Below are 27553 nucleotides of genomic sequence, written 5' to 3' on the forward strand. Positions count from 1 at the left end.
AAAATAACAACCCCAACATAAATCTGACCTACCAAAACATACTTAAATTTCTAGACACATCCACGCTAAAAGAAAAAATAAAAAACACCCTAGAAACATAAAATAAACAAACCAACCTCACTCAAAAATAAATTTCCACTAGCAGACGGGCACCCTTGACATGGCCTGGAGGACCAGAGTACTCAGCAAGGGTGTCCCTCTAGCTCATAAACAACATAACCCACCCAAATACTTTCTAAAACCAGATTAATATACATAAACAGACGGAAGCTTTTGATACGTCCCTAGGGACCTGAATACTCAGCAACGGTTCCCGTCTTCTTAAATCCCAAATATATCCTTAAAAATCGACAAAAATAATTTAATTTAAAAAAAATTACAAAATTCTCTGCTCTCTACCTAGCCCTAACATCAAAGACAGCCAAGGTAATACTGCGGCCTACTTCTGTGATACAGACCATACTAACACTAAAGCAGCACAGAGTTTTCCATCCAGTGTAATCTAGCTCATCTTTAGAAAAATTTCAGACACAAGAACCGAAACTCAAACTTAGTGCAAGTATATCCATTTAGACCAGTACTCTGGAATGAGCGGACTCCTGCCTGCAGATGGTCGCCTGCCTTCCTTGTCACCTCCTCCCTTGCCTCAGCCGGACACAAATAAGCGTGCAATGCGTGCATGAAACACTTAGCATAAATAAAAGCAAAAATAAATGAATAGTGCGTGGCACTATGGTGTCAGAATCCTTACACAATTCTATCAAGAGGCCTACAAGACTACCCAGTCCAGCAGCTAGTAGAAGCAGCTACCTACATTTCTACGCTACACAGCCACCATTTCCTCGAAATTACCTGAGAGGAAAAAGGACTGCAGAGAAATGTAAAGAAGCAGAAAAAAAACGGGGAACCATTGCTTAAAAAGCCTTTCTACGGGCTACCAATATTGCCTCTTAGTTAGGGAACCATCTGGCTTGGTATCCCATTTTGATAAAACTATTATGTTCACTAACTTGATCGTTCAATCCACAACTTCAAAATTCAAACCTTTTATGACCTAATAGTGACTAAACTTTTTATATGTCGTTCAGACATATTAGTTATTAAAAAATTATAGGGCATCTACAACGTACACTATGTAAGAGAATTTTTCCGATTGTTAGGACGTAGGAAAATTGTACAGCTTGTTTTGATTTGACTCAATTGCATAGGTGGCTAACACATTATTGGCATTTTTTTATTGTCCATTAGTACAACTAGATTAAATTTGACTAAGTACGGGCTGGCGTTCTTGGGAGTGCACGACATCCATGGCTGGCCTGCCGAGGTCCTTGCCCTCTTGCCTCTTTCTGACATCGTATAACGGCGGATTTGTGGAGCAATTTCCACACACCTAAAGCTAGGTGTCGCAACGGGCGTTACATACTGCTTGGGTCGACACCTAGTACAGTCAATAACGGACTGAAATCACCTTTGTCAACTTGAGTGTGTCTTGGGCCCGATCCCACTCATGAAAGCCCTTCATTCGGGTCGTTAGGGATATATCGTCCTACGACTTGACGGTTAAATTAGCAGTGCTCATTGAGCACATAACCGCCTGTGGGATGTGACACTAATTCCTTTCCCCAGGAACATTTAGCATCCCGCTGTGCGGGAATAAACAGGTCGCACATGCGCTTTGGGGCGCACGCGACGTAAATCCAAGTAATCAATCAATCAATCAATGGTCACACAAGTTCGTCTCGTAGTATTTCTAACTCCGTCACAGTATCCAACAATGCAAACCCAATAATCAAACAGTGCATTCTAACCACTGTACCTCAATTAACATTAATGATGTGTGAAATAAACTTCACAAGATTCTAGTCAGATTGCATTTGCAAAATACACAAAGTATCAAACGATTTTACAACCGACGTGTCGTTTTATTACTCATTTTCGTACAGAGCCTGAAACTGTGGTTAACAAATTTCGTATTCTGTCCCGTATTCTTATTCTCTGATCAATTGCTCAGCACCATGATTGAAATTGCACACAGTCGCTTGCACAAACAGGTTCGCATGATACTTCATAGCACTTTCTTTGAAAAGCGGTGACAATAAAATCTATTTTTAATTTAGTCTGTTGGGAATGCTATCGCTTGCTGGTGCAAGGGAGATAATCAAACATTAGTCGTGGAAACCATACAAATTCAGAAATCGAAGTCACGTGCTTTGTAGTGGGTGTATACATACCCACAGGATCGGATCTGTAGCCCGTGTTTTAGTGTAGTTTGAAAGAGAATGACGCACAGTACAATGACATCGGCTACACGTGTGGCTGTGGTATGTGCAACGCTATCTCTCTTTCTCTCTAGCATGGTACCCTGGCCTTCCATGATACTCCGTGTTGAATCTGATGGATTGCCAGGGTACCAGTCATTCCCTCCCTCCCTGCCCCCCCTCCCCCCTTTTGTGTGAATGCTTGAAGTGTATATATGTATCTGTGTACATTCTTTGTATTTGTATTGCTGGATAAACTAGTACAAGTTTTAATTCATTCTATACTGTTATGTACTTTTTTGTGTCTGTAACTTTTATAGTATTTTTGCAACAGCATGACGACCAAGCATACCTGATCGAATGGGTGGGTGGGTGGGTGGGTGGAGGGCGTTGGGTAAATCCAAGTGTTCTGCACAGGTAAATTATAATGTAGGCTTGTCATCTTTATGTGTCTAGGCATAAATTCCAGAAGATGGTTTGCGTAGAAGTAATATACGTCCAATGATTTCTTAGTTCGAAGGAGGGATTGAATATTATTTGGTATTGTTGGGTACCCAAATGTTTTTAAACATCGATAGTGTTCCCTCCCTTCCTTAAAATAATTGGGTTGCCATATCTTAATAAATTATGGAAGTCCAGAGCGACAATTGTTATTACAACGTCAGGGCAAATTCCATTACGAAGTATGTAAAGAGTAATATACGGAAAAAAGGAGGTATTCTTACAATATCATGGGAAGCATATTTATTGTATTTCATGATTAGCAAGATGAGGAAAGAATTATGTGGCAGTTTCCTTATTATACGTCAGCGTTGAAATGACATTTGTAAATCATTCTTTTGGCATCAATTGCCAATGAAAATCTTTGTTTCATAACTAATAAAGCAGTAACTTGATCGTCAACCTTAACTTACATTTTTGCTTAAAAAAACACCATTAATTTATGTTCATGGTGCACCGTTGATTTATAATAATGGTACACCATTGATTTATAACAACGGTACACCATTCAGAGGCGTAGCTATGATATTTTGCGTCCGGGGACGAACTATAAAATTGGCGCCCCAGCCCCCTCCCCGTTTAATCACATTTTTGAATATTACCCTTGTTTACTTATTATAATGTAACGTTGTAAGCCTCATTTTGGCGCCCCTGTACCTTGGCGCCGGGGGACATATGTACCCCCTTGCCCCCCCCCCCCCCAGCTACGCCTCTGACACCATTACTTCATAATAATGGTACAACATTGATTTATAACAAAGGTACACCATTACTTCATAATAATGGTACAACATTGATTTATAACAACGGTACACCATTAATTTATAATAATGATACACCATTGATTTATAACAACGGTACACCATTACTTCATAATAATGGTACTCCATTGATTTATAACAATGGTACAAATATCAGGGTTTTTATATTCAGATTCAAGTGAAACCCCATAAAACGTAATTAAGAGATAAACGGCCATCATTTTAGATCATCGTTTTGTCAATCTCTTCTGTCTGTCTGTCCCTCATTGATATAATTAGTATTGTCAGTATACATGGGTAATTCCTAAATTAGAAATGATTTTAATTGTATTGAGAAAACAAAATCTTATTATTTACGAAGCTTGGACAAGATGTGTTAAAATTCATAAAGACGCATTTACTAAATGACATTTTGATGGTGACAAGTGTTCCTCAAGAGAAAATAATATAGCTAACAGGTGTGCCTATCGAATTATTGCGGATGGGGGTGGGGGCTTGTAGTAATCAGTCATTAAGTTTTACGATGTAGGCCAAACTATATTTAGAGGTGAATTTGAAAGGGGGTGCCCATGGTAGGAAGTAAGGCACAATGGAAGGGAGACAAAATGAAATACATATTGGAAGAATCAACCAAATATCTCTTTGCATTCTAGGTGACTGGTTCCAACAAAGGTATAGGTTTCGGCATTGTTCGAGGACTGTGTAAAACCTTCAGTGGCGATGTGTACCTGACAGGTAACATTATCTTTCCTCACATTTTGTGTTTCTTTTGGTAATATGGCCTTCAAGTTGAAGTCCATCTGAAATGGATGGATTGATGTTTGGATAGATATGATGATTTCTTTATGATGTGTTTATTAAACATATTTCATTGTCTGTATGTATGTATGAATGTATGCATGTGTCTGTCTTTTTTATTTATTGCTAGTAGTGAAGGGGGGCTGTTTACGGACAATGGAACAAATACATTACAGATCCCCTTCAGGCTGTTTATGGACAAGGTTTTTCAGACCACCCTGGAGCTGTTTTACGGAGAATGGGAATTTAGCATGGGAAATATTGGGTCTGTTTACAGACAGGGGAAAGTTGCGTTTAATAGGAATGGAACAGGTGAGGTGACGTCACAGTACTGGACATTGGCAACAATGTCGCATGGGTATAACTTGAATGCGTGCTACTCTAGGGAGGGACAAAATACACTAGAGATATAGACATATATAATACACATACATAGATCGATGAACATCAATCTATCACACCTAAAATATAAAATGGACTAAAACATATTTAGGCAAGAGACTAAATGTTTTTGGAGGCAAACCTAAAATATAAAATATAAAATCGACTAAAACATTTTATGCAAGAAAGCTAATCTTTTCGAGGCATGTGAGTGGCCCTGAAAAGGGCCTTAGGGTTTATACTTCCAGTTTCTTCTTTTCCTCTACCATCTTCTTTGTTTTATTAAAGTTGTTGTCTTCTTCTTTTTTCATTTTTTCGTCCTCTTTTAATTCCTTCTCCTCGTCCTTTCTTCCTCTTCTCATTCTCCTCTTCCTTTTCTATCTTTTCATTCCATTCTCTCATTTGTTTTCTGTCCTCTTCATCCTCCGTCTCCTTCTTTTTTCATCATCTCCCTTAACTTTTTCTTTGACTTTCTGAGATTATTGATTTCTATCTTGACTCGATAGGGACTGTAATAGTAATCATCATCCAGTTTGATCAGCATCTCTTCAATCATGTTTAAGTTGTCTAGAACGTCTTGCAACTTTCTCATCTTCTCCATGTGATTACTTTCCATCTTGGTTTATTCAATATTGAATGGCGCGAGTTAGTTAGTTGGATTATAGTGGTTTTCGTTCTTTTGAACAAGTACCACTTGTTTATTCACGCACTGCATGATTTTTAATTACTCCTGGGGGAAGGAAAAGGAGCCTCATCCCCTTATGGCGCGAGTGACGAACGCTTGACTTTATATTTATCAAGCACGGACGTGATCGAAAACATCCGTTACAGTAACGTCACATATTATCTACTATAAACACAGAAGGGAAGGAGAAAAAAAACCACAATATTTACCATCCACACAACGTATGCGCACGCATACAAACCCAAAATCTACTATCCACACACGGGAAGAAGAAAAGACAAACCCTAAGTATACTATTCACACAACATACGCGCACTCATGCAAACCCCAAATCTACTATCCACACACGGGAAGGAGAAAAACAAACCTCAAATCTACTATCCATACACGGGAAGGAGAAAAAAAAAAAAAAGTAAATGTACTATCCACACAAACGTACGCGAACACATACGAACAAAATATCTACTCTCCACACCAACGTACGCGAACGCATACAAACACAAGCTCTAATATCCACACAAACCGATGTAAACGCATACAAACTCACACTCTACTATCCACACAAATGTACGCGAACGCATACAAAGACACACTCTACTATCCACACAAAACGTACGCGAACGCATACAAACACACACACACACACACACACACACACACACATATCAGAAGTCAGTGTTTATAGTCACACTACCCAACATTCACACAGATTGGCATCTTGAATAATCTCTTTTCTAGCAATCTGGTTAGCGTGAGAAGGGCTGTTTTTTTTCTAACTCAAAATACACCTGGCTAATGGTGATATCCCCCAGGCCAGGCAACAGAGATACATCGCAAGCTTCAGTCCTGCTCCCAAGTTAAGGTTCTGGCTGGTAACACAGGGGCATTGACTGACTTCACTCTCCCAGTCTTCACTTTCAGGGATAGTGAAGACTTCCCTCTGTCTTCTTTTATTCCACACTCATGGATGCTGCGGCCTCGTTATCTGCTTCGCACGCAACTGTACTGGTACTGGCTGTGGTGCTGGTACTGCTTGTGGTACTGATACTGGCCGTGAGGTGTACTCACCTCATGATTGACCTCACACAAAGATCTTAACATGAGGTGAGGCAGAATCCCTCTCTTCTTTTCCTCTTCTTCTTTTTTATTTATTCCTTTTCCTCCTCCTCTATCCCAGCTTGTTTGGATATGGCCTCGCTGGTCAGCTCGTCTAGAATGCATCTGGCGTACTCCAGGTGCATTTGTAGTTCGATCAATTTCGCTTTTCTGTTGCTCATCTGTTTTAGTTGATACGTCAACGCTAGGTAGCCAGACCGATGAAGGCTTTCCATTATATATGTGTGAAGCGCTTACTTGAAGGAAAATATTCCCTCTCACCAAAACTCACAAGGCCCATACTCTCACAAAAAACATGAAACGCACGGATCTAAAAGAAACACTTTTTTTTTTTAAAACTTACAATCACTAACTACAAAAAACACACAGACTATTTGACAAGCTACGGAAACGAAGTGCTTATATACAAACTTCTATTTTTTAACTTACAGAACAACACAAGCACAAGTATACAAACCTTTGGCCATTTGACTAGTATTTCTTTTTTACAGTATTGGGGTAACCCTGAAATGGGCTGTTTTTTTGTAGACAGGGAGTTATGGCAATCTTTCCTGGTCTAAGATTCCGTCCCCGTGTGGCGTCAGGCTTTCCCACAGGATAGGGTCTGCTTCTTCGGAAAGAGAAGGAGAACTCTTTCGTGTCTACACGGCAGTCAAAAATCCTCCGTCTGGTTCCTGTTGCTGCTGTATTCTCCCTGCTCTCTTTGCTTCTTAAATATGTACTTCTTCGTCCACTCTTCTTGTTCTTTCTTGATTTCCTCGCTGAAGAGCTCTTCTATCAGGTCTTCGGTCACATTCAACATTCTGACAGTCTCTATCTCTTCAGGTTAGGGTATCAGGCTTTGCCTGACACGATGTAAATTCACGTTCGCTTCGTTCAGCTTGGCTAGATTTGAACACATCTTCATAGAAGGATGAGTCAACAATGGATGGGCAGACTGGAGACTGATTCACTTTATATGGTTCAAGCGCGGACGTAATAGAAAACATGCCTACGGCTTAGTAGGTTCGGAACGTTATCATAGTTGATTTTAGGGTGAGAGATAGAGATAAGTCAAAGAGCATGTATATTTATTAAAGTTGAAAGCAAACAAAAGACACATTTTTTCAAAACAGAACATTTTTATTCAAATAACAAAACAACAATTAACCATAAAACATTTTTTCAAACAAAAAAATATTTTAAATATGACAAACTATTTTTGACAAGGTTGACTAAGTTGCAGTGAGATTTGCGCGAATAGAAATCATTGGGCTATTGATGTACACTACGTTTCCTAGCTATAGACAAAAGATAGCCATAATAGTCACAAAACCATCGGTCTACTTTGTCATCGTTTCTAGAAGAGTGACTATCAAAATAAGTCACTAAATGTTCTAAAGAATATCCAAGACATCATTGCTGAAGAAAATACACACAATATTGTCGGTACACCATGGAATCTGTGCCTTGTAATTTCACATTATTGAATTGTGTCGACTGGGCATTTTTTCTCATGAAAGTCGATAATGTCGTCTTCCAAAAGTGGTAATCCATACGAATCAAAATACTCCACACATCCATCAAGGGGAATGTAGATGGCTACCCAGTGGGTTCCTGGAAGATGACTGTCATCCATGTTGATGACATAAGATTGATGGTCTTGAGGTTTGCGATGAGAAAGTTATCTTTAGCACACACCACTGGATTCCACGAAGCAGTGTACATGCAGTGGTTCAAAAGGTAATAAAGTTCACAGGTATCCATTTTTTCTTGTTATTTTCACAGGTAATTTTAAGTCATCAATTCAATCCGAAAATTTTGCTTTAAAATCAATGACAACTAACTGTTTCTTCACTTCGTCTCCGCACTCTGAGCCAACAGAGGTTTGATGAGATGGATCTCTAGAGCAATCAATGGAGGAGAGGAATACTCACGCAAGTCTTTTTACCACTGTTGCAACACTGCTTCATTTTACGTGAGACTCCAAGCGTCCTCCAGATATTGGTCCAATTTTTCTTCTTGACGCAGCATCAGACATTTATCGTGTCGTATTTGACTGAGATGATCGTTTTGACATCCATAGCAATCTTTCTTGATCAATTGCGTAATTTTTTCTGCCAGGTGTTAGGCAAAACAGGATACTAAATGTTGTTCTTGTTCTTGCCATCTGGATATCATCGCTATACCCTCTTCATCTTTGTCTTTGGGTTCTACTTTCACGGTATCATCCCCTTCTATTGCCATTTCCATTTCCATAGATTATTCAGCGTTCAAAGAGGGCTCACAGTCTTATATAGTTTCTAATAGTCTAGAATGACATCTCTCAAACTGTTGATTTCTGTGGTATTATAAAATTCGGCATACAGGATGACGTTCACCGTCTCGTTCGGAGGTGGATGTGCAAACTGAAGTTTCACCCGAATCTGGCAAGATTTTATAGGGTGGAAATGTCCCTCGTCGCTGCCATGGTCTGGAGTGAAATAAAACGCCCACAAATCATAACGTCCTTCATAATTTTCGTACGTAATGCTGTGACTAGTGGAAGTCCCTAGCTGTCAGTTGGCTTCGTACAAGGACAAGTACGATCTAAGGTAATTCTTTCAAAGTTAGGTTCGAAAGGTCTGGTACACAAGGTTTAGCCATCGCGTCTGACTTCGTTCTTGGACAGGTAGAAGTGATGAAACTGGAAACAATTTTCGGGGCGGGGGGGGGGGGCGGGTGTCCGTTGAAGGTTGCATTGCTGACGATACCAATGATCAAACGTTTGGGTAACTGTCATTGAAACAGATGATCTTCAATCATCAATTGATGTCCAGTGAAGATGGTAAAAGTTTTCACTTCCACACGTCGTATCATTCTGCTCTAAGTGTGACTGATGTCATTTCCCACTCTAGATAACACATCCACAAGTCGCGCGTAGAGTCTGGCTTCTTGGATGATGGCTTTGTAATTGGCAGTTTCAGCCATCAAATCCAAAGCGGCGCTGCTGAAATTGAGTCTCAGGCGAACACCCACTCTGTCAAATGCTTCTCTTGTAACTATATGTCCAAATGCAGGTGATCGCTCAGTTCTAAACTACGGCTTAGTTTGAATTTCTCTTGAAGGCTAATAAATCATTTATTGTTATTATCTAGATCGTTACATCTCTCTGACGTGTCAGGTTTTCATACCAAGCATGCATGGAGATGAGCGTTCTTGGCTTCTGTTCCGTACGTCAAGTGATTTTCCAGGTACGCTTGATAAGGGTAAATATCCATGCTACTGCTGACCAGTTTATAATTCAAATATAAATCCACTCCACTGAACAAAGAATGCATAAAAAATTGACGGGAGCTACTATCTCACTGTCCCTTAGTTTGGTACCATCCGTCAATGTGACTTCCACTTTGACTTTCAGGTACAAGTAATCTTCGGGCTCTCCTTTGATTTTAAATTCGATGGGAGCTGAGGCTGTCAAAGAATGTAGAAATTCTACCCGTTGGTATTTTTGTACCGTCATCATAGTGGATGGCATGGCATGGCATGGCAAACAGACCCAGTTCCGACTTGGAACAGGCGCAAGACGCGGTACATCATTTTCTTTCTTTCTTTCTCTCTGTGTATTTTAATAGTCAAAAACGTATAAGTCTCAGCCTTTTCTTCTTTTCTTGGTCTTTCTAGCTTTATGAGTGTGAAGTCCTCTGAAGGGGTGTTTTCATCGTCGTCACTTTCTGCCTTGTCCTTGCTGTGACATCAGGGAAGTAGGAATGCCTGTTTCGGCACCTTCCAGTTCATTTATAGGCGTTTCTTGCCGACCCCAAATCTCTTTATCATTTTGAAGCGAGACATTTTTGCCAGCTCTTAAGAAAGCTTCTTTGGTTGTTATTTTGTGTGTCGGTGATGACAATTTGGAGAAATGCGTTGCCGTGCGTCAATGCAGCATCTTTCAAAGCGTGCAATCCTCGTGTCATCATCGGTTTCAAAACCAGGGCAACCTAACGAAAGCCTATTATCTCCAAACTATGTCATCGCTGTCGAGCGACTCCTCGGTACACAGGGTACATGACGAGTCGCTGGAGAACCATTTTCAAAAATGTAATTTCACAGTGATTTTCCTTTTGGTGAATGTAATATTTTGTCCTAGATCTCCTTTTATAGCAATATTGACATGGTCGAAATATGACTTACTGACGGACAAATAGTGAGGATGTACAAATTCGTGGTGAACGTGATAGCTGTTTCCACCTTGGTCGTCATTGTTCGTGGCGGAATCCATTTTGTAAGGAATGACACGTATTGACGTTATGGAGTTGTGTCCCACGACGTTGTACTCCACCACATAGGAGTACACAAAGATCAAATTGAGCCCTTGGTTCAGTTCTACCGGGGAACGAAAATAGTTTGCAAAATTCAGGTTGCTGGTAATGGTTGGTATATGTCCACCTTTCAGTATGTTCATGACTCCACCCAAAATGTCATACAATTGGGGACAGAAGCTAATACCTACCAATTTGTCGTTAGTCAAAAATGTTATCAGTAGGCGACGAGCTACTTAATGGTACTTAATGTTCTTTTTTCTTGTTTTTTGTCCAAATAAAATTTACGAAGCAGTGCATTGAATCTGGTAGCAATAGCGTCCATCAAATGTTGACCGCTAAAATAATAGCCTGCACGAATATGCGACCTAAAGGTGTACCATTTAATTAGCTCGTTCGGTGATATTGGAAGAGCGTCAGCTTCAGTTACAACGGCTGAAAGAGTGTTCAAGTATTCTTACACTTGAACTTCATAAACCAGTTTTGATTTTCGACGATTTAGGATTTGTATAGGGTGAATGATTTCCACCAAAGTCACTTTCAAATGGGCTTCGTGATCCAGTTGGATAGGCTGAGGTAATTTGATCGAGAATCAGTACGAAGCGTTGTTGGGAAGCAGCTCCATGGAACTGTTACTGGGTAAAGTCAAGTAAAATTGGCTGTTGTTATTCATAGTTTCAGAGTTCTGCTGTCACAGGGGTGGCTCGAAGTCAGATGAGTGTCTAAAAGAGAGTTTTTGTTGGACTGGTGACTGTTGGGAGGGTGGCTGACGTTGGACACAAGACTCCCGTTGTTCCCGTTGGAAGAGTATTTCAGGGAAGGATTGAGAAGAAGGTAACCGATGCAACTGCTCAGTACAATGGTGCACAATTTGTTTGACTGCTTATTGCAAACTCATAATTAGCATTTGCAGCACCAATGACAATACACCACACAGATTTGGCCAAAAAAGACGATTTGCGTTTTAGGCACACGTTCTCCACACCACACCCGCAAGGGATGCTTTTGTAGATCTTGCAGAGAAGAACTGGGTGAAGGAGTGGTCACGGTGGTAGTGGCATCAGAGGCTGTGTTTTAGGGCATGATAGTCACTTCATTTTATAGTCGATGAATTGCGAAGCGTCGATCCAAGAATCAAAACTGGAAGGATATCCTTTTCAACGTACTTTAACTTTTTTGACACGTCGTTTTCCCACTTTACGGTTTCTTCGTTCGAGAATGCTTTCGATGTAAACGTTGTCTTCTTTTTTAGTCACGCGTTGTAACTGCGACAAGTAAAACGTTCCTTTTAACACTTTCCAGTTCATGTCTTCGAATTTATAGTCGACATGATGAAGGGCCACGCACTCGTCCATTGACACGAAACAATTCAGTGGTCCAGTTGGGTAAGTAACCTTTGTCGAAAGTGCGTTTGGTTTTGCCAATGCGCACCCAATCTCCTGCTGTCTACACTCCACCTTTCTTGTGGACAGCCGCCGTCGAGGACGTACCAAAGAGACGCTCAAAACAGTCACTTCGTTGTCGCGAGTGACTACTTGGGGTGGGGGGCACATCCGATGCTCCGATGATACGCTCGGACCAGGTGCGGTAGGATGTTGATGTATATGAGAGTGTGCTGATGCGTAAAATATTTTCACATGCGTTCTTTCAAAATGCGTTGAAAACGTTCCACGATGCTGGCTTTAGTTTCGGGATTCTCGGTGGTGAAAAAATGAATTTTACTTTTCTTTAATTCTGTTTGGAATGTTTGGTTCAGAAATTCTCTGCCTTGAACGATTTGCCATCGAAGAGGGTGACGACCACTTTGTTTCAACACCAGTTTGAGGGCTCGTACTAACACAGTGCTCGATTTGCAAGTCAGCGGCACGACCCAAGCGAATTTGGAAAAGACGTCGATTACACAAAACAAATGTTTGTAGCCACGATTTTAGGTGGCCAAATGAGAGACATCAGCTAAATCGGCTTGCCATTGATGATCGATGTCCTCCATTAGGGTGCGACCTCTGGAGAAGTTTCGTCGAATGGGTTTCCGTAAAGCGTACGTGGCTTGTTCTTTTTAACCATCGTTGCACTTGAGGTAAACGGAGACATTTCAGACGAGTTTTGGCAGCACGATAAAATTCCCCTGTAATCTGCAAGATGGACTGGATCGTAGTAAATGCGTCACCCACTCTTCGCTGATGCTATTTTGGATGGGGCGAAATGGTGGTTTGGAAACGGCTTTATGTGTCGCATGTGCCACGGGAGTAGAAGTCAAGGGTAGTAGTGGTGGTGGCGATAATGGGATAGTTTTGGTCTTATTTTCTTTTTAAACTGCTTGTTTCCCTTCTTACTTTTTGACTTGTGTCGAAGGAGGAGTGGACATCATCTTTTTAACCCAAGCTTTAAGTTCTTCTCCTTGGGGGAAGGGGTCAATAAAGACGCTGCTATCTTACTAGGAATGGAAGCTGCTGACGGTGTTTGAGCGACTTCTCGTGCCTCTTCTTCCTCAGGAATCCGTGGGGCTGCGTCTCTCTTGACCACTGGGGCTAGTGGTGGTGGTGGTATGGACTTTGTATCACTGGGTCTTAAAATCTTACGGAGTTAGCAGAGCCGTTTCGCCTAAATCTTTCTGGTGAAAGAGTTGCAGTCGTTTCAACAGTTGACCGTACCTTTGCGATTTTTCTGTTTCGGACAAATCGTTGCGATCCATCAACGATTGCAATTCGTGTTGTAACTGGGACATCTCGGACAAATAAGGATTCCGGGGCAAATACAGGGTCAACTGTTCTTGCCAACGATGGTATTCCATCCATCGTTTGTAAGGCACTAAATACAGTTTTCTTCCTACAATTTGATTCCAATGGTCATGTCTGAGAGCTTTTGATTCCAGAGGTCCATTTTATCTTCTTGGTCCCTTTATCTCGGACCCATGGATAAAACACCTCCCAGCGGTCCTCCCATCATGACTCCCTCTTTTCCTCTGGCAAGAGGTCCTAAAATAAATCCTCCGCGTTGCACTATCATCTTTTTCTTTTGACGGATGGGTATTTTCTTTTGGACCATTTGGCGTAGAACGTGTCGATGTTTGGCTAAGCATTCTTTCCGGTGTTTCAACAAAGGTATCGTTCGTTTCAAGACATTTAGACAACATTCGCTCACGGTATCTATGACATCTTCAGAGGCTGTTTGAATGAGCTGTTTTTGAATGGGTGAATGAGCTTTGGACCGGACAGACAACATATCCCAATGTTCGGCTAAACGAGGAGGAAATCCTTTCCTTTTCTTTTTTAACTTGAGAGTGTTGTGCACTTCCGTTAGGGGAAATCTTTTTGGTGCAGGAGCAAAAAATATGCTGAAGTCCATCGCTTGACATGCGTCCTTTTATGTTATTTGTCTGACAAGGTTAAAAAAAATCCTCTCTTTTGGTTGCTCCTCTTTTTGTTTGGACGACTGCATCTTTTCCTGGGGTCAGGTTGATGCTTGGCTAAGTTATTTTTCTGTAGATGACGAGATTGTCCATTTCTGTTTCCTTTTCCTTTCTGGACAGAAGAACGACAATGGTGGTAGCAGTGTGCACTTCTTTGAGGGGATATCTTTTGACGTTCAGGAGCACAAAAACACTGATACCCATCCTTTACCGCAGGTCATTTTTATACCGGAATTCGTCGCCACTGATTGTCTTTATGTCGTATCAACCTGATGACATGGATCACGCGTCGTGGAGGGGTTTGCAACGGACTAAATCGGAACAGTTCTTGCTTGACAAATCCAGTAAACTCTGTAACATGCCCGATCTCTCTTGGATTTTGATTTTGGGGCCAGGTACTTTGTGAACAGCTGCCATTGCAGGTAAAGAGTCGGAGGGTGTCACCGCTGGAAGAGAAGTTTTTGGAGACGTGGATTTCCATTGTTTCATCAAATGATGAAGAACGACTGTCAAATTGGGTTTGGCTGGCATCACCAACAACGGAGAAGTGGAAGAACATGAAGCTACTGCAGACGCGGTCACCATCGCTGCAGGTCTGGTGTGCGATTGTAAGGTTGCACCCTGGCTGAAGTGCCTCTCCTGAGAAAAGAAGCTGTTTTTTTAGCTTTTCTTTTCTGGGGATGTGACCGGGTCTTGACACCACTGCTCTCTTTCGTTTGGGTCTGTTTGGCTTTTTTGGGAGTGGCTTTTTTTCTTAGGGAGGACCTTGAGGGCATTGGGATCCCGTTTTAAGATGATCAAATGATGGCACCTTTAGAGAACCGCTACCTCCAGTTTTCAAAATGATTTGTTTTTGGTTTGAGTGTCGATGCGAGGATCGGCCAGTTGCGTCATGGCTACTTTGTTTCTCCCAAAAAAGCGTTTGGTTTGATGAGGGATGTGAATGATGCCTTTCAGTAATTGATGTGTTGTCACCGAAAACCATGGTTATATTTCTCTGAGACTGGCTTCTAAGACACGAGCACGCATTTGTGGATTTTCCGCGACTGATGCCGTACAAGGCACGAATCAATTTGACGGGAAGATGAGACTGAACGGACGTCATGTTGACCAGGTGTGAGACAGACACAACGTGTCCGAGGTTTTTATAGTTTTATTTCGTTGTCATGGTGCTAAGTCGACGACGGGGACGTGTTGGCGACAGGCCCTTGGTCTTGACACCAGTGGGGTACAAAATCGCAAATCATCTTGGGTGGTTGGTTTTAAATTCACGAGTAAATAGGCCTGTGGGCTTTGAGTGGCATCGTCTACGCATGAGTCAGCCAAAGCGTTCCTAGCTGTTTGGCTAAGACTTGCATTTGCGATTTATCTCGAGGGCTTTTAAACAAGACCATGTAATGAGCATTATGGTGCGATGGGCTTTACCTTGTTGAAAGAAATTTTGAGTTATGTGAATGACTCTGGCATTACGACGATGCCCTTTGCGCATAAACCACAGTTTAATTTCTTCTTTGTCTTCTACTAACATGTCGTCGAAAATGACCAGATGGTTTTGACTGGGGTCAGATATGGTCCCATCGTCTTCGCCAGGAATGCCTTCTACAAACACGATGGAATCGCCTTGACTTTCTTGCAAGAGACTGTATTCCGATTGCCACTCTTTGTAACACCACACGATCCCTTAAGGTGGACTATCGATCAAATGATGTTTCTGTTCGATCATTCTGAACCGCTGGGTCCGTCATTTAACATGCTAAAGGGAGTTCGAATATACAAGGCCTCCCAACTGGCACTATCTAAGTTTTCGTCGATGACTTTGAAAGTGGAGGAAGAGGGAGCAGAGACAGCAGAGGTAGCCATAGTAGTGTAGGGAATTTCGCTTTTGACACGAGGACAGACAATACAAGAGTTTGTAGACTTTTTTCAGGACATATTTATTGATATTTTAAAATGGAACAACATGAAATACAAAAATACATAAAAGACAAATGGTTAAGTACAGCGATAAAATACACATCAAAACGATCAAAGTGGAATATAAATAAGTGATTGTACAACATGTTTTTAGTAACAAATGTGTCCTAGGGACAGTGTGTAATGTTCTTACAGTCTCTACATTGGGTGCAATCACATAGGTGTCCTTCCGGAATGGTCATTCGGGAATGTCCATAACAGTCCAGCCCCGAAGGGAGTGGTTGTCCATTGTGATGGGTTCTTTTTCTTCTGACACTGTCACTAACACAGGTTTGAAAGTTACTTTTTTCACTGGATGTTTAAATTTAGGATCACAACTCTTGGGCATAATTGGCCACTTCTTTGGTCATGCATCAAAACCCCAACTTTTCCAGTCACGTACATCTGTCCAGTGAGGATGTAAGTCACAAAGCTACACAAATATTGTCGTACACATCTTCAGTACCTGAAAGTTGACGAATCTTATTTTCCCGTAGAGGTCGAGAAGTATCGAGATGAAAACGCAAGGCTTTTAACCGAATGAGTCTCTCGTGGACATTTAAAGAGACCTGTATCATGTTTTTTGGCAGTACTTCACTGTACAGAATGCAAAGAGCCCACAAGAAATAGGCTGGTAAACGAAATCGCAGAAATGAAGTCACCAAGACACACACCACACATCAACCCCAATTCATGGGACAAAGTGCTCGTAAAAAGTATTAATATTTATCCACAGTTTGAATACTTTTATTGATTTCCTTCCATGGAATCTGTTGTATCAAAGCTAATAAGTACGTTTTGCACAAAACTGATCGTACTTCAGTAGCGAATTCAAACTTTTAGTCACTAGTTCGCACACCACACATTGCATATAATTTTCATCTACAGACAAAATTAGAGAGCGTAAAAGATTTTGGTAATCCTCTAACTCTTCCTCTGGAGCTTGTTGTAGTATGGCCACCCTGGAAGTAGAAGGATTAGTAGACATCAAAGTCTTCTGGGCAGTAATGTCTGACCACTGGAACAGTTTCAGATGAATCAGTCCTTTTATAGCATTCAGATACCAGTGGTTCCAACATTGGTGACGTAATTGATACAGTTGTTCCTTGCATTGAATCTCTATTTTGACCAACTCTCGGTAAATGCGTTCAATCAACTCTAGAGGCAAACCACGAATATTGTAAAGTATCCATGATCATGTCAGTCAGTATTTATACCCATGTTTGGGTCACTTCTAATTGTCCTTAGTTTATTTAAAATCTTCTCCCAGAGCGAAAGTAATGGACATAGTGAATAATCTCTTACCACTGCCATTCAGGGTAACGGTCAAGAATGGTAATAAAATCTTCTGATGTAAACGGTCTAAAGCAGAATAATCGGATGAAAGCAGACTTGATCCAGACAAATCTGATGAGTTTGTTGACTTTTGTCAATTTCCTGTTTTGAATTTCTCGACACAAAAGTTCCTCAGTCACCAATTGAGATTTTACTCTGGCAAGTCTCTGCCAAACTTCCTTGTACATCTTTTCTTTCAATTTGTTTGGTAATCCTTGAATAATATTTTTTTTTTTAAAATGGGGTTTCAATATTTGTCTAGGTGTTGTCCAAATTTTGACTCGTAGCCAAGCTGGTTTCTTAAACGACATGGTATGTCACTTCTATGACAAGGGTTCCACTTAAGTTAGGTAGTGACAATGCGGAGACCATCGAGCATATTCCAGGAGAGCCGAATCTTTCTTCTACCACTCGTGAAGTGACACACCGCAACTGAAGCACTTGATTGTATCCACTTCGCCCAAGTAGAAAAATCCAGCATTAGCTAATTCTTCGGGGATAGGTCCTTCCAGATATTTAGGCCACTTTCCTTGGAAGGTTTGAAAAGGACTTTCAAAGTTGCAGTGTTCAGGTAAACGCACAAAGAAGCAATAATTGTCTTTCACAGGCTCATTTCGATGAGGGTAAGGCGAAACACGCAGGAGTTTGCTCAAGGTTGGGTGACATCCGCAGGGCGGTAGACGCATGGTCTCACGTGGAGGTTGACATCCAACATGAAATCTAGTAAAATGTCCACGATAACGAGTGACATCGCTTTCTCATCCGTCAGGTTTGACACACACAGCATCACTTTCCATGGTAGGTATGGTAGTAGTAGTCATACAAAATTCCCATGATGTGCTGAATCGCTGAAGTCACAGCGTATGGCATCCATGCAATCGCAAGTTACAGCATCGCACTCCACTTGAGAATCCCCGAACTTGAATGATGTCTGTTTAAAAGTATTCATATTTCTCGCTTGGTCTTTGTAGTTACAATGAACTAACGGTCTTGGACGTTTTACCTTTTAACATGCTGACCAAAATCTACATGTCCGTACGGTAAAGTGAAGTGGTTGGGAAGCCTCACTTGCTTGTGGCACACGATTTGATACACTTTTCCAAAGGTAGACTGACAATTTGGTGTTAGACTGACAATTTGGTGTATGGGTAAACGTACAATCTTATGCGGTTCGTAGGTGGTCACTTTAAAGTTTCTGTCCTGTCCAGACTGCAAAGCTTCTTTCAGCACGCCAAAGTTCACCACTTGAATGGTGCAATAATTGAGAGTCAGTCCTTTCACTTTGCACTATGTGTGCACTTCTCCTGGTGGGTCTCGGTATTCGTTGCTGTACTTTTTAGAACCGCCACTAGCAAAACTTAGAATCTTGTCGTCAGGGTGCTCCTCCGTCCAGGCTCCTAAACGGTCTCCTTCGATTTTAGGGTAACATTGAGCTAGGCAATCGATGTAAATGCAACTCTCCGAGTCAAAATACAGCACACTATCTCCTAAAACATCGTACAGTTTTAAGCTACCTTGGCTGTCGAGTAAGCCGCAATGATGCCATTTTCAATTCCTCGGCTTCTACAAAGTCCAGTTCTTCTTCGCAATTGATTAAAATCAAACCCTCACGAAGGACGTCAACGTGTTGCTTATATTTAGTTTTGTCGTGAATCATCTGGAAGAAGCGGGAAGGTTCTGTGAAATGCTCCATCTTGGGTAAACACGGTTGTTGTGCCATTTCGCCCCACAAACAATTTAACATCACAGTGGCAAACGATTGCCCTCCTTCATTTTTCTCCACGTGGTCTAAAGTGATGCCTTCCTGCTCCCAGTATTTCTCTTTGAATTTATTTTGGTCTTCGGGAGCCTAGCACCAGGAAGGATAGCCACAGGCTCCTTGTTTCAGTTTCAGAAAAGGCTTCCACGTAGTCTGCGAAAATGCCTTTCTGAGTCTCGTAACCTTTTTGGTATTTTTCTGTCTTGGGAAAGTGGTAAATTTCGTACACGTCTAGCAACTGGTAACCTAGGTCCAGAGCTTTGAACAATTCCATGCTGACCCATGTTCCCGTCAAGGTGCGTTCTTCCTGAATATGTTGATACGGTCGGTCTTGTTTGCGCCTTTCGGCACAAGTATGGCACAAGGGAAACATCAGTTTTCCTTGGCAATGGTGATGTAAAACGGGATGGTACAAGTCGGTGGGAGGCAAGACTTTACATCTAATCAATCCTTCGTATTGTGAATGTTGTCCAGGTCGATGTGTTCGGTTAGCAATTGCGGGTGTCCTGCAGCAATGTGACAATATTTGCATTCGTAAGGATACAGCGAACACACGTTCAAGTATTGATTTCTTTTCCTTTCTCCTCCTCGGCGTTGTACAGTAAACAGGTGTCATTCGTCCTTCCTCCGTACATACTGTACTTCGAGTTCATTGGGTCCACCAACTTGTAAGTTTCCAGAATGCTTTTAAACTCGTGATCGTTTATCAAACGGTGAACGACTCGTGTTCCCACATTTCCACCACTTGGTATCCTTGATATTCTAACTTCAAGCGCCGCTGACAAGTGGCCTGGAATAAGTCTTCGTTGGTTCGTTGTAAACATTGATTTTTAGTGTCACGTTGATGGTTGCTTATGGAACATCCGCGAAATAATCAACCATTAAACTCGTACACTGTCTTGGGCTTTTCTAAGTCTCAGCCATCCACCGAATACGTTCCGATGGTGTTTTCGCCTTCTACGTTGCGGGCTTGTTGGATCCATTTATCATCCTTGTCACATAAGTAATTTAGCCAGCGTAGGGCTTTGACCGAGTATTGACGTTTGACAAAATTGGTCGATTGAGGGGCTATGACAGCCAGGGTGTTTGGGGCACGAATCGTTGGCGGTAAACTAAGGAACATGCTTTGGCAATGGTGCAGGCTTGTTTCAATGGATCGATCGATCCGTGCTCCATGAAGAATTCTCGAAATATTCCACAGTAACGCCAAAAATATCCACGTCTAAACGACAATAATTTAACATTTCTTCTTGAAAGTTGAAGGGGTCCGAGGTGTGAGTTTGGTACCAAGTGTAGAGAGCTTCTCGTTGTTTCGTGCGCATGTTGTCGGGGTCGTAGTAGTGAGGATCATGCAAATGTGGTAGAACGGCGTGTTGATTGGATTCGGTATTGAAAAAGTATGGAAAATAGCCTTTTGTCATTTCTGTTATTCCAAACGTTTTAGGTATTCGGCTCAAAGGCATGACCAAGTAAGTCATCGAATCTTTAAACTGCACTGGTCCCACTTGCATGGAAATGAGTTTGGCTCCGTTCAAAGTCACTTTAGAACGTTGGGTACTTTGTTCCGTATAGTATCTGAGAAGAAATTGTCCATTGTATCCCGATAAATTCTGAGCCATCACCGTAGCATGGCGATGACAATCTCCATAATTTTAGATGTCCTCTTGGCTTTACGTCTCGTCGATGGGTCTAAGATCCATTGGGCAAAATCGGCTGGCGTGCTTTTAAAAGATTTTTTTAACGTCCTTCAGGAATCGTGTGGCAGTGTTGTTGTTGTTGTTGTTGTTGTGGGGTTTAACGCCATATTTCAGCACACGATAGGTTATGCATGGCGGCCAGTATTAATGGTGGAGGAAGAACCCGGAAAAACCACGAGAAGAACCACCGACCCACGAGAAGCTACTGGCAAGCTTTCTCACATAACCACGTTAGCCAAATTATAGACTCGAACCCACGCATACAGAGGTGAGATGGCAGTGATCCGTAACGGAGAGCGCTTTAGACCACTCGGCCACTCGGGGCCCCCGTGTGGCAGTGAAGGCAATTACTAAAGATAGGCTCTTGGATGTACTTCTCGCATGCGATAAGCCATACAGAAATTAGGAAATGTTGCATTCGTGTTCCAAGTCCACAGTTTGGTGACATACTGACATTCTTTCCTGAACATACGTGAGCCTTGGCGTTACTGCTACGTATCACTTGTCCACAACTAGGTCACAATCTCAGAAGTTGACAAGCACTTTTCTGCTGTGAACCTTGCGTCTTCAAATGTTGTTGGTAGCAAGCAGGGCTGACAAAAGTGCGCTGACAAGCAGGGCAATGCACTCGTTCTTATCCTTCGTCAAAACAGGTTTTAGAGGCCAAACATCCCTCACATTTCGATCCACAATGCTTGTGTTGCTCTCGATTGATATAGCCATAGTCACATTTCTCACAATAACCTGTAACCCAGGAATATGGCTATAGTGGTGATGGCATCAAAATGCTCATCGTGATAGACGTGTTTGTATTTTCCGTCTTCAAATCTTTGTCTCGACAAAACAGAAGTCAGCACACTTCTTGAGGATGCACTTTGAAGGTGTAGCTTGGAGCCAGGAAATCATGCAAGTTTTGCATTTCAGGAATGCCACAGGGTGTGTCATTGGATAGCCCCGCTTGGTGTAACAAAAGTTCCGCTTCTCTTTGTTGTTTGGCTCTGTTCTGATTTGAATAAATTGCCAAGCTCTTTTCCATTCTACCGTGTCGTTTTTGTTGGCATACCTTCGTCCCACCAAGATCGCATGGGATAAACACATCTTGTTTTGAGGGTTGTTAATTTAGACGAGGCTCTTTTTGGTGATGCGAAGGTCATCCACCGAAAACACCATTTTGCGTCCTGTCCCTTGGGGAAGAGACACGTGTGTCATGAACGATGTCGCTTTTCCATCGGTGATGTGAAACTTGTCGTTGGATTGTTGTACTTGCTGAATCTTGTCGATGACTTTGGAAGGTGTCACTTCTATCGAGCTTCTAAACTCGATCCAAACGGGGGACTTTAAACTGTCATGATGAATAGATAGTCTCAAGCGATCATCTTCTTTGGTTTTCACATTGTCGTTTCAGTGTGGTTAACGAAGATCCCACACCTCGGAGATAAACTCTTCTGCTTTCTCCACTGGTACGTCGGACTTGACATCTTTAAACTTAACCTTGTACGTGTAAGCTGTAGTTCTAAATTTCCTTGAGGAGCGCTTTTAGGTCTCTCTAAAGTGGTAGTACTTTTCAGGGTTTACTAATGGTGGTGAACTTTGTTTGGTGTCTCTCTGGGTCTGGATTCTGGCTCACTCACGTCATCTTCAAAATCGCTGGCATGATTTTGAGCCAAGACTTCAGCTACTGTACGAGGCGATAGATTACATAACTGCCTCTCACTTTCTTCTCCTTTCTCTACAAAATGATGCGATCGTTTCATCTTGACGGTAAAAGTCAAATGACTTTATTTTAAACGCTATCGGTCCTTATATCAATGTCAGACCAGTGTCTTCCCTATATAAAGGGTCAGTGTATTCTCTTCTAGTATTGATTTCACTCTCAAACCAACCAGAACGATGGAAGAGCCAACACACATTCATCTTCTGATCAAAGTTTTTCGAGGTGTCATCTGAATGTTTTCTTCAGACAAGCCGACGGACTACTCCCCCTACTTTTGAGATAGAAGTCAAGATATTTGTATAACTGTAAGACGAAAGGGCATTGCGCAACAGAGTGTCTAGATCTGCAAAAAAGCGAGAGGTGTCAGAAGAAACAAAAGTCAAGATACCTGTTGTCATTTCAAGAGAAAGGACATTGACGTTCAGACAGCCCTAAGAAACAACAGGAGCAAGAGGAAGAGAGGGGTTCCGAACAGGAAGAAGAGGTACCCTCCCAAAAAGCAAGAACCCAGACACGTTCAGAAAGAGACAAAAGAGAAGAAAAGAAGACGAAGCGGAAAAGCTGTGAAAGTGAAATAATTCAATAAACAGAGAGAAAGTGAACAAAGACACAGAAGAAGTCTATGAACTTTTTAAAGTGTTCTGAATTTGATTGTAAAATTTGTACCAGAATAGACCAGAAAGAAAAACGTAAGTGTCTCTATGTTTTGACTGTTAGAATAAGGACCTACACTTACGCACTCACACAGGTACGTCTTGGAGCAAAACAAATGCGATTTTGAGTTTTAATTGATTTAGGCAAAATGAATGATATTTCTTTTCGAGAGAAGTGGCTGGCCCTGAAAAAGACCTTTGGGTGTTTATTTTAAAAAAAAATCAGGAACGGGAAGCAATCTGCTTTAACTGCCTTAAGCCATTGGCATGGCCAAGGCCTACTTCTGGACCTGCTCTTGTCGATGATTTGGTGGAAATCACTAGGGGTGGTATATCAGGCCTATTAACAGGGTTTGGCTGTTTGGCTCGGGAAGGTCGTTTTCTGTTTGGCCTTAATAAAGAAGTCTGACACATTTGTTTCAGACTCCTTAACTCTGCCAAAAATGTATAATAGTACCGTCACTGTTGGACTTTAATTGTCCTCGTTTTCTCTTAGACATTGTTTCTTTTATGCCGCTTCTTCTTCTTCCTGTCGTTTCCTTCTTCTTGCCTCTTCTTGCTGTTGAAGGAGAAAGGCTTGTTCTGCTTCTTTCTGCCATTGTAAAAGTTTCTCCAATTCTTCTTTCTGTCTGTGTTTAAAGTCCTCGACGTGTGGTAAGGAAGGAGAAAGGTGGCAAAGGTGCTGGTACCGGCACAAAATCTTGCGAAGAAGAGAGAAAATTCACAAAATCCCAATTGAAATCTGTCTCTTCTGGAAGTAGGAGAGTGTTGACTTTGGTATCCGCCACTATGTATCCACGGTCGGTGCACCCAACTCATCGTCCTCTTAGTTTCCGTCATGTTTGAAAACTCGGTCTCATTGATTCACTGCGCAGAGCTGCTAGCGCATCTATATAGGGAATGTGCCATCACAGGCACTTCTCTTCGGATTGGAAGACGCATTGTGACTGAATTTTGTAATGCGTGTTAGGAGTGGTGAAAAAACTCAATCTGTTTCGATCCGCTCTTCCACTATAAATAACGTTGGTTTATTACATTCCCTTCACCTGTTCTCGTCACACGATGTGGACTTACGTTGAATCATCTACCCTCGAATCGTCAATGCTGTTCCATTCGGACTTACTCATGTGTGTCAGATCATCATGGATAATCATCCGGATGCGAGTGTTTAGAAAAGAAGGATTTTTGTGAAGTGTCATCATCTATGGTCCAGAAGTCAGAAGAAGTTTGAGGAAGAGACAAAGACCTATGCAATTCCATCTATGTTAATGAAATGGTGTTAACAAAATCCAACGGCCCTTTTCAGGGCCACTCATATGCCTTGAAAATATTTGCTTTCTTGCCTATTTTTTTTTAAAGTTGATTTTATATTTTAGGCGTGATAGATTGATGTTTATCAGTCTATGAATGTGTGTTATATATGTATATATCTCGACTGTATTTGTCTCTCCCTAGAGTTGCGCGTATTCAGGTCACACCCTTGCGACATTGTTGCCAATGTCCAGTACTGTGATGTCACCTCACCTGTTCCATTCCTATTAAACCTAACTTTCCCTTGTCCGTAAACAGGCCTAATATTAATTTACCATGATAAATTCCCATTGTCCGTAAACATCCCCAGGGTGATCTGAAAAACCTTGTCCGTAAATAGCCCCAAGGGGGGTCTGTAATGTGTTTTACTATTATCCATAAACAGCCCTCCTTCACTACTATTGCATGAGTAAGCCAATGCGGAGTTTTTGTGTGTGACATGTGCCTGCTCAATTTCAGATACCTGGGATGGAATCTTTTACATCCACAAGTCATCACTATTCCTACATATGTGATCATTTAATGTGATATATGTAATCATCATTTAATGGGATATACCTGATCATCATTTAATGGGAAATATGTAATCATCAGTTAATGGGATATATGTAATCATCATTTAATGGGATATATGTAATTATCATTTAATGGGATATATGTAATCATCATTTAATGGGATATATTTAATCATCATTTAATGGGATATATGTAATCATCATTTAATGGGATATATGTAATCATCATTTAATGGGATATATGCAATCATCATTTAATGGGATATATTTAATTATCATTTAATGAGATATATGTAATCATCATTTAATAGGACTTATGGAATTGGACATGGGATTGTCATTTAATGGATGTATGGGACCATCATTTAATGGAATATAAGGGACCATCATGTAATGTGATGGATCATTATTAGACAGAAAATAATTAATTCTGCAACACTCTTGCATGCCTCTATGACCTTATTGACATCACTCTTGCATGCCTCTATTACATGGGGGCCAAAACTCTTGGATGCCTCTGTGACCCTGGTGGCAACATTCTTACATACCTCTATGACCTGAGGGCCAACACTCTTACACGCTTTTATGACCATTGAGCTAACAATCTTACTCACCTCTGTGACATTGGGGCCAACACTCTTACACGCCTCAAAAATATTTAAGCCAATACTTTTGCATACCTCTATGACCTTGGGACAATACTCTTACATGCCTCCATTACCTTGGGGCAACATTCTTACATACCTCTGTGACCTTGGGGCCAGCACTCTTGCACGCGTGTTTAGAGGTGAAATTTTGGAGGTCAGTGGGATATATGGGACCATGTTTTATTGGAATATAAGGGACCATCATTTAATGGGATGCATCATTATTAAATAAAGACAATTAATTCTACAGCTTTTTCGGATGCCTCTATGACCTTGGGGGCAACAATCTTGCATGTCTCTTTGACTTTGGTGTCAAACTCATGGTAATAGCAGATTTACTGTAAGGTTGACAAGGGATTTCATTTGCCTGCATTTCCTTAACTCGATGGTGGATTATGATCACATTTTGCGAATCTGTATTATTCAAAGGGAAATCAATCTGCAAAACACTCACACATCACTTTCACCTTGAGTTAATGATTGTAAAGTTTATAGGAATACATGATATACAGTTTTGTGACCTTCTTGTTTCATAATTTTATTACTTGCAGCCCGCAATGAGGATCTTGGCATGAAGGCTGTAGAGGATCTAAAGAAAGAAGGCCTGAACCCTTTGTTCCATCAACTGGATATTAGTGATTCCACCAGTATACAGAAGTTCAAGGCTTTCCTACAGAAGCAGTATGGTGGACTGGATGTTCTTGTGAACAATGCTGCTATTGCCTATAAGGTGAGGTGATAGATAATTTATATTTGTTGCAACTCATATTCAGTCCTGCATATGATTTTTGCATTATGGCATTTCTCAGGACACCCATTTTTAACCATGCTGCTTCAAGCTTCAGACAGACACAATGGATGCTCATGTTCTTTCTTTATAGTCACCAATCTTTTGATACTATTGACATTACGGTTTATGTGCCCTTCTTGGTTATCACAGCATTTATATTGAGTATTTGACCTCCAATGAGCTCAGAGAAAAAATCTACATTGTTATTAATTTTAACTGATAATAATACCTAAATTATAATATTGTAAAATCAATGAGGAAAATATACCTAATCAAATGCCACTTGAAGAAGGAATTAATCTTTTTGTCCATTTTAAAACTTTGCCAGAAAAGAAAAACAAGGTTGAAAACTTTTCAAAGCAGTTTTGACACAGCCTCTTTAAAAATACATGATACCACACACACAGCTGTCATCAAATCATAATGTTCATCTATTGAAACCATAGGAGTCACTGATGTTGTGGATGAGTAACTGCTACTTTACAACTACATGTTTTCGGGATAATTCAGAATAAACTATGACTCTTTTGAACTCTCTCACGTTTTTGTGTAATTTTGAAACTTAAAAAAAATTAAATTGCTTTCTAGTGGCTGTTGATTATAACTGGTTGTAATCACAACAATGTGATCTACGTACTCCATTGAGTTAGAATTAATTACAATGTGCAGTTGCAGATGTGCTTATTTGGCATATGTTGTCCAAAATCACAGGGAAATGACTAAAAAGGGCACTTGTGCTATGATATATCATGGACATAGCTTTTGAATCACGTTTATTCCAACATATATGGCATTCCACTGATTTTAAGGCTTGTCTGAATTAATTCTTGAATATGATCATCACACGCACTTGGGGGTATATTTTTATGCCTTGGGGGCATGTTTCTGTTGAGGAAGGTAATGCCTTGCGGCATATCGTTATGCCTTGTGGCATGTTTTACTTTTTTGTAGGCATTCATTGGGGCATATTTGTATGCCTTGGAGGCATGTTTC

At 41.1% G+C, this 27553-nt stretch overlaps 1 protein-coding gene across 1 annotated transcript in view; it reads left to right on the forward strand.

The window, feature by feature from the left end:
• Window positions 1–2183: 2183 nt before the first annotated feature.
• The window catches only part of LOC149796290 (carbonyl reductase [NADPH] 1-like), a 59196-nt gene continuing 33826 nt past the window's right edge, over window positions 2184–27553 (forward strand). Inside the window, exons 1-3 of the mRNA XM_089960937.1 lie at window positions 2184–2321; window positions 4174–4255; window positions 26322–26500. Coding sequence (XP_089817063.1) covers window positions 2280–2321; window positions 4174–4255; window positions 26322–26500 — 303 coding nt within the window. The 5' untranslated portion in view covers window positions 2184–2279. The remainder of the gene's footprint in view (window positions 2322–4173; window positions 4256–26321; window positions 26501–27553) is intronic.

Source organism: Sinohyriopsis cumingii, chromosome 6 (genome assembly GCF_028554795.1).
Source record: "Sinohyriopsis cumingii isolate HCF-2022 chromosome 6, ASM2855479v2, whole genome shotgun sequence".
NCBI lineage: Eukaryota > Metazoa > Mollusca > Bivalvia > Unionida > Unionidae > Sinohyriopsis > Sinohyriopsis cumingii.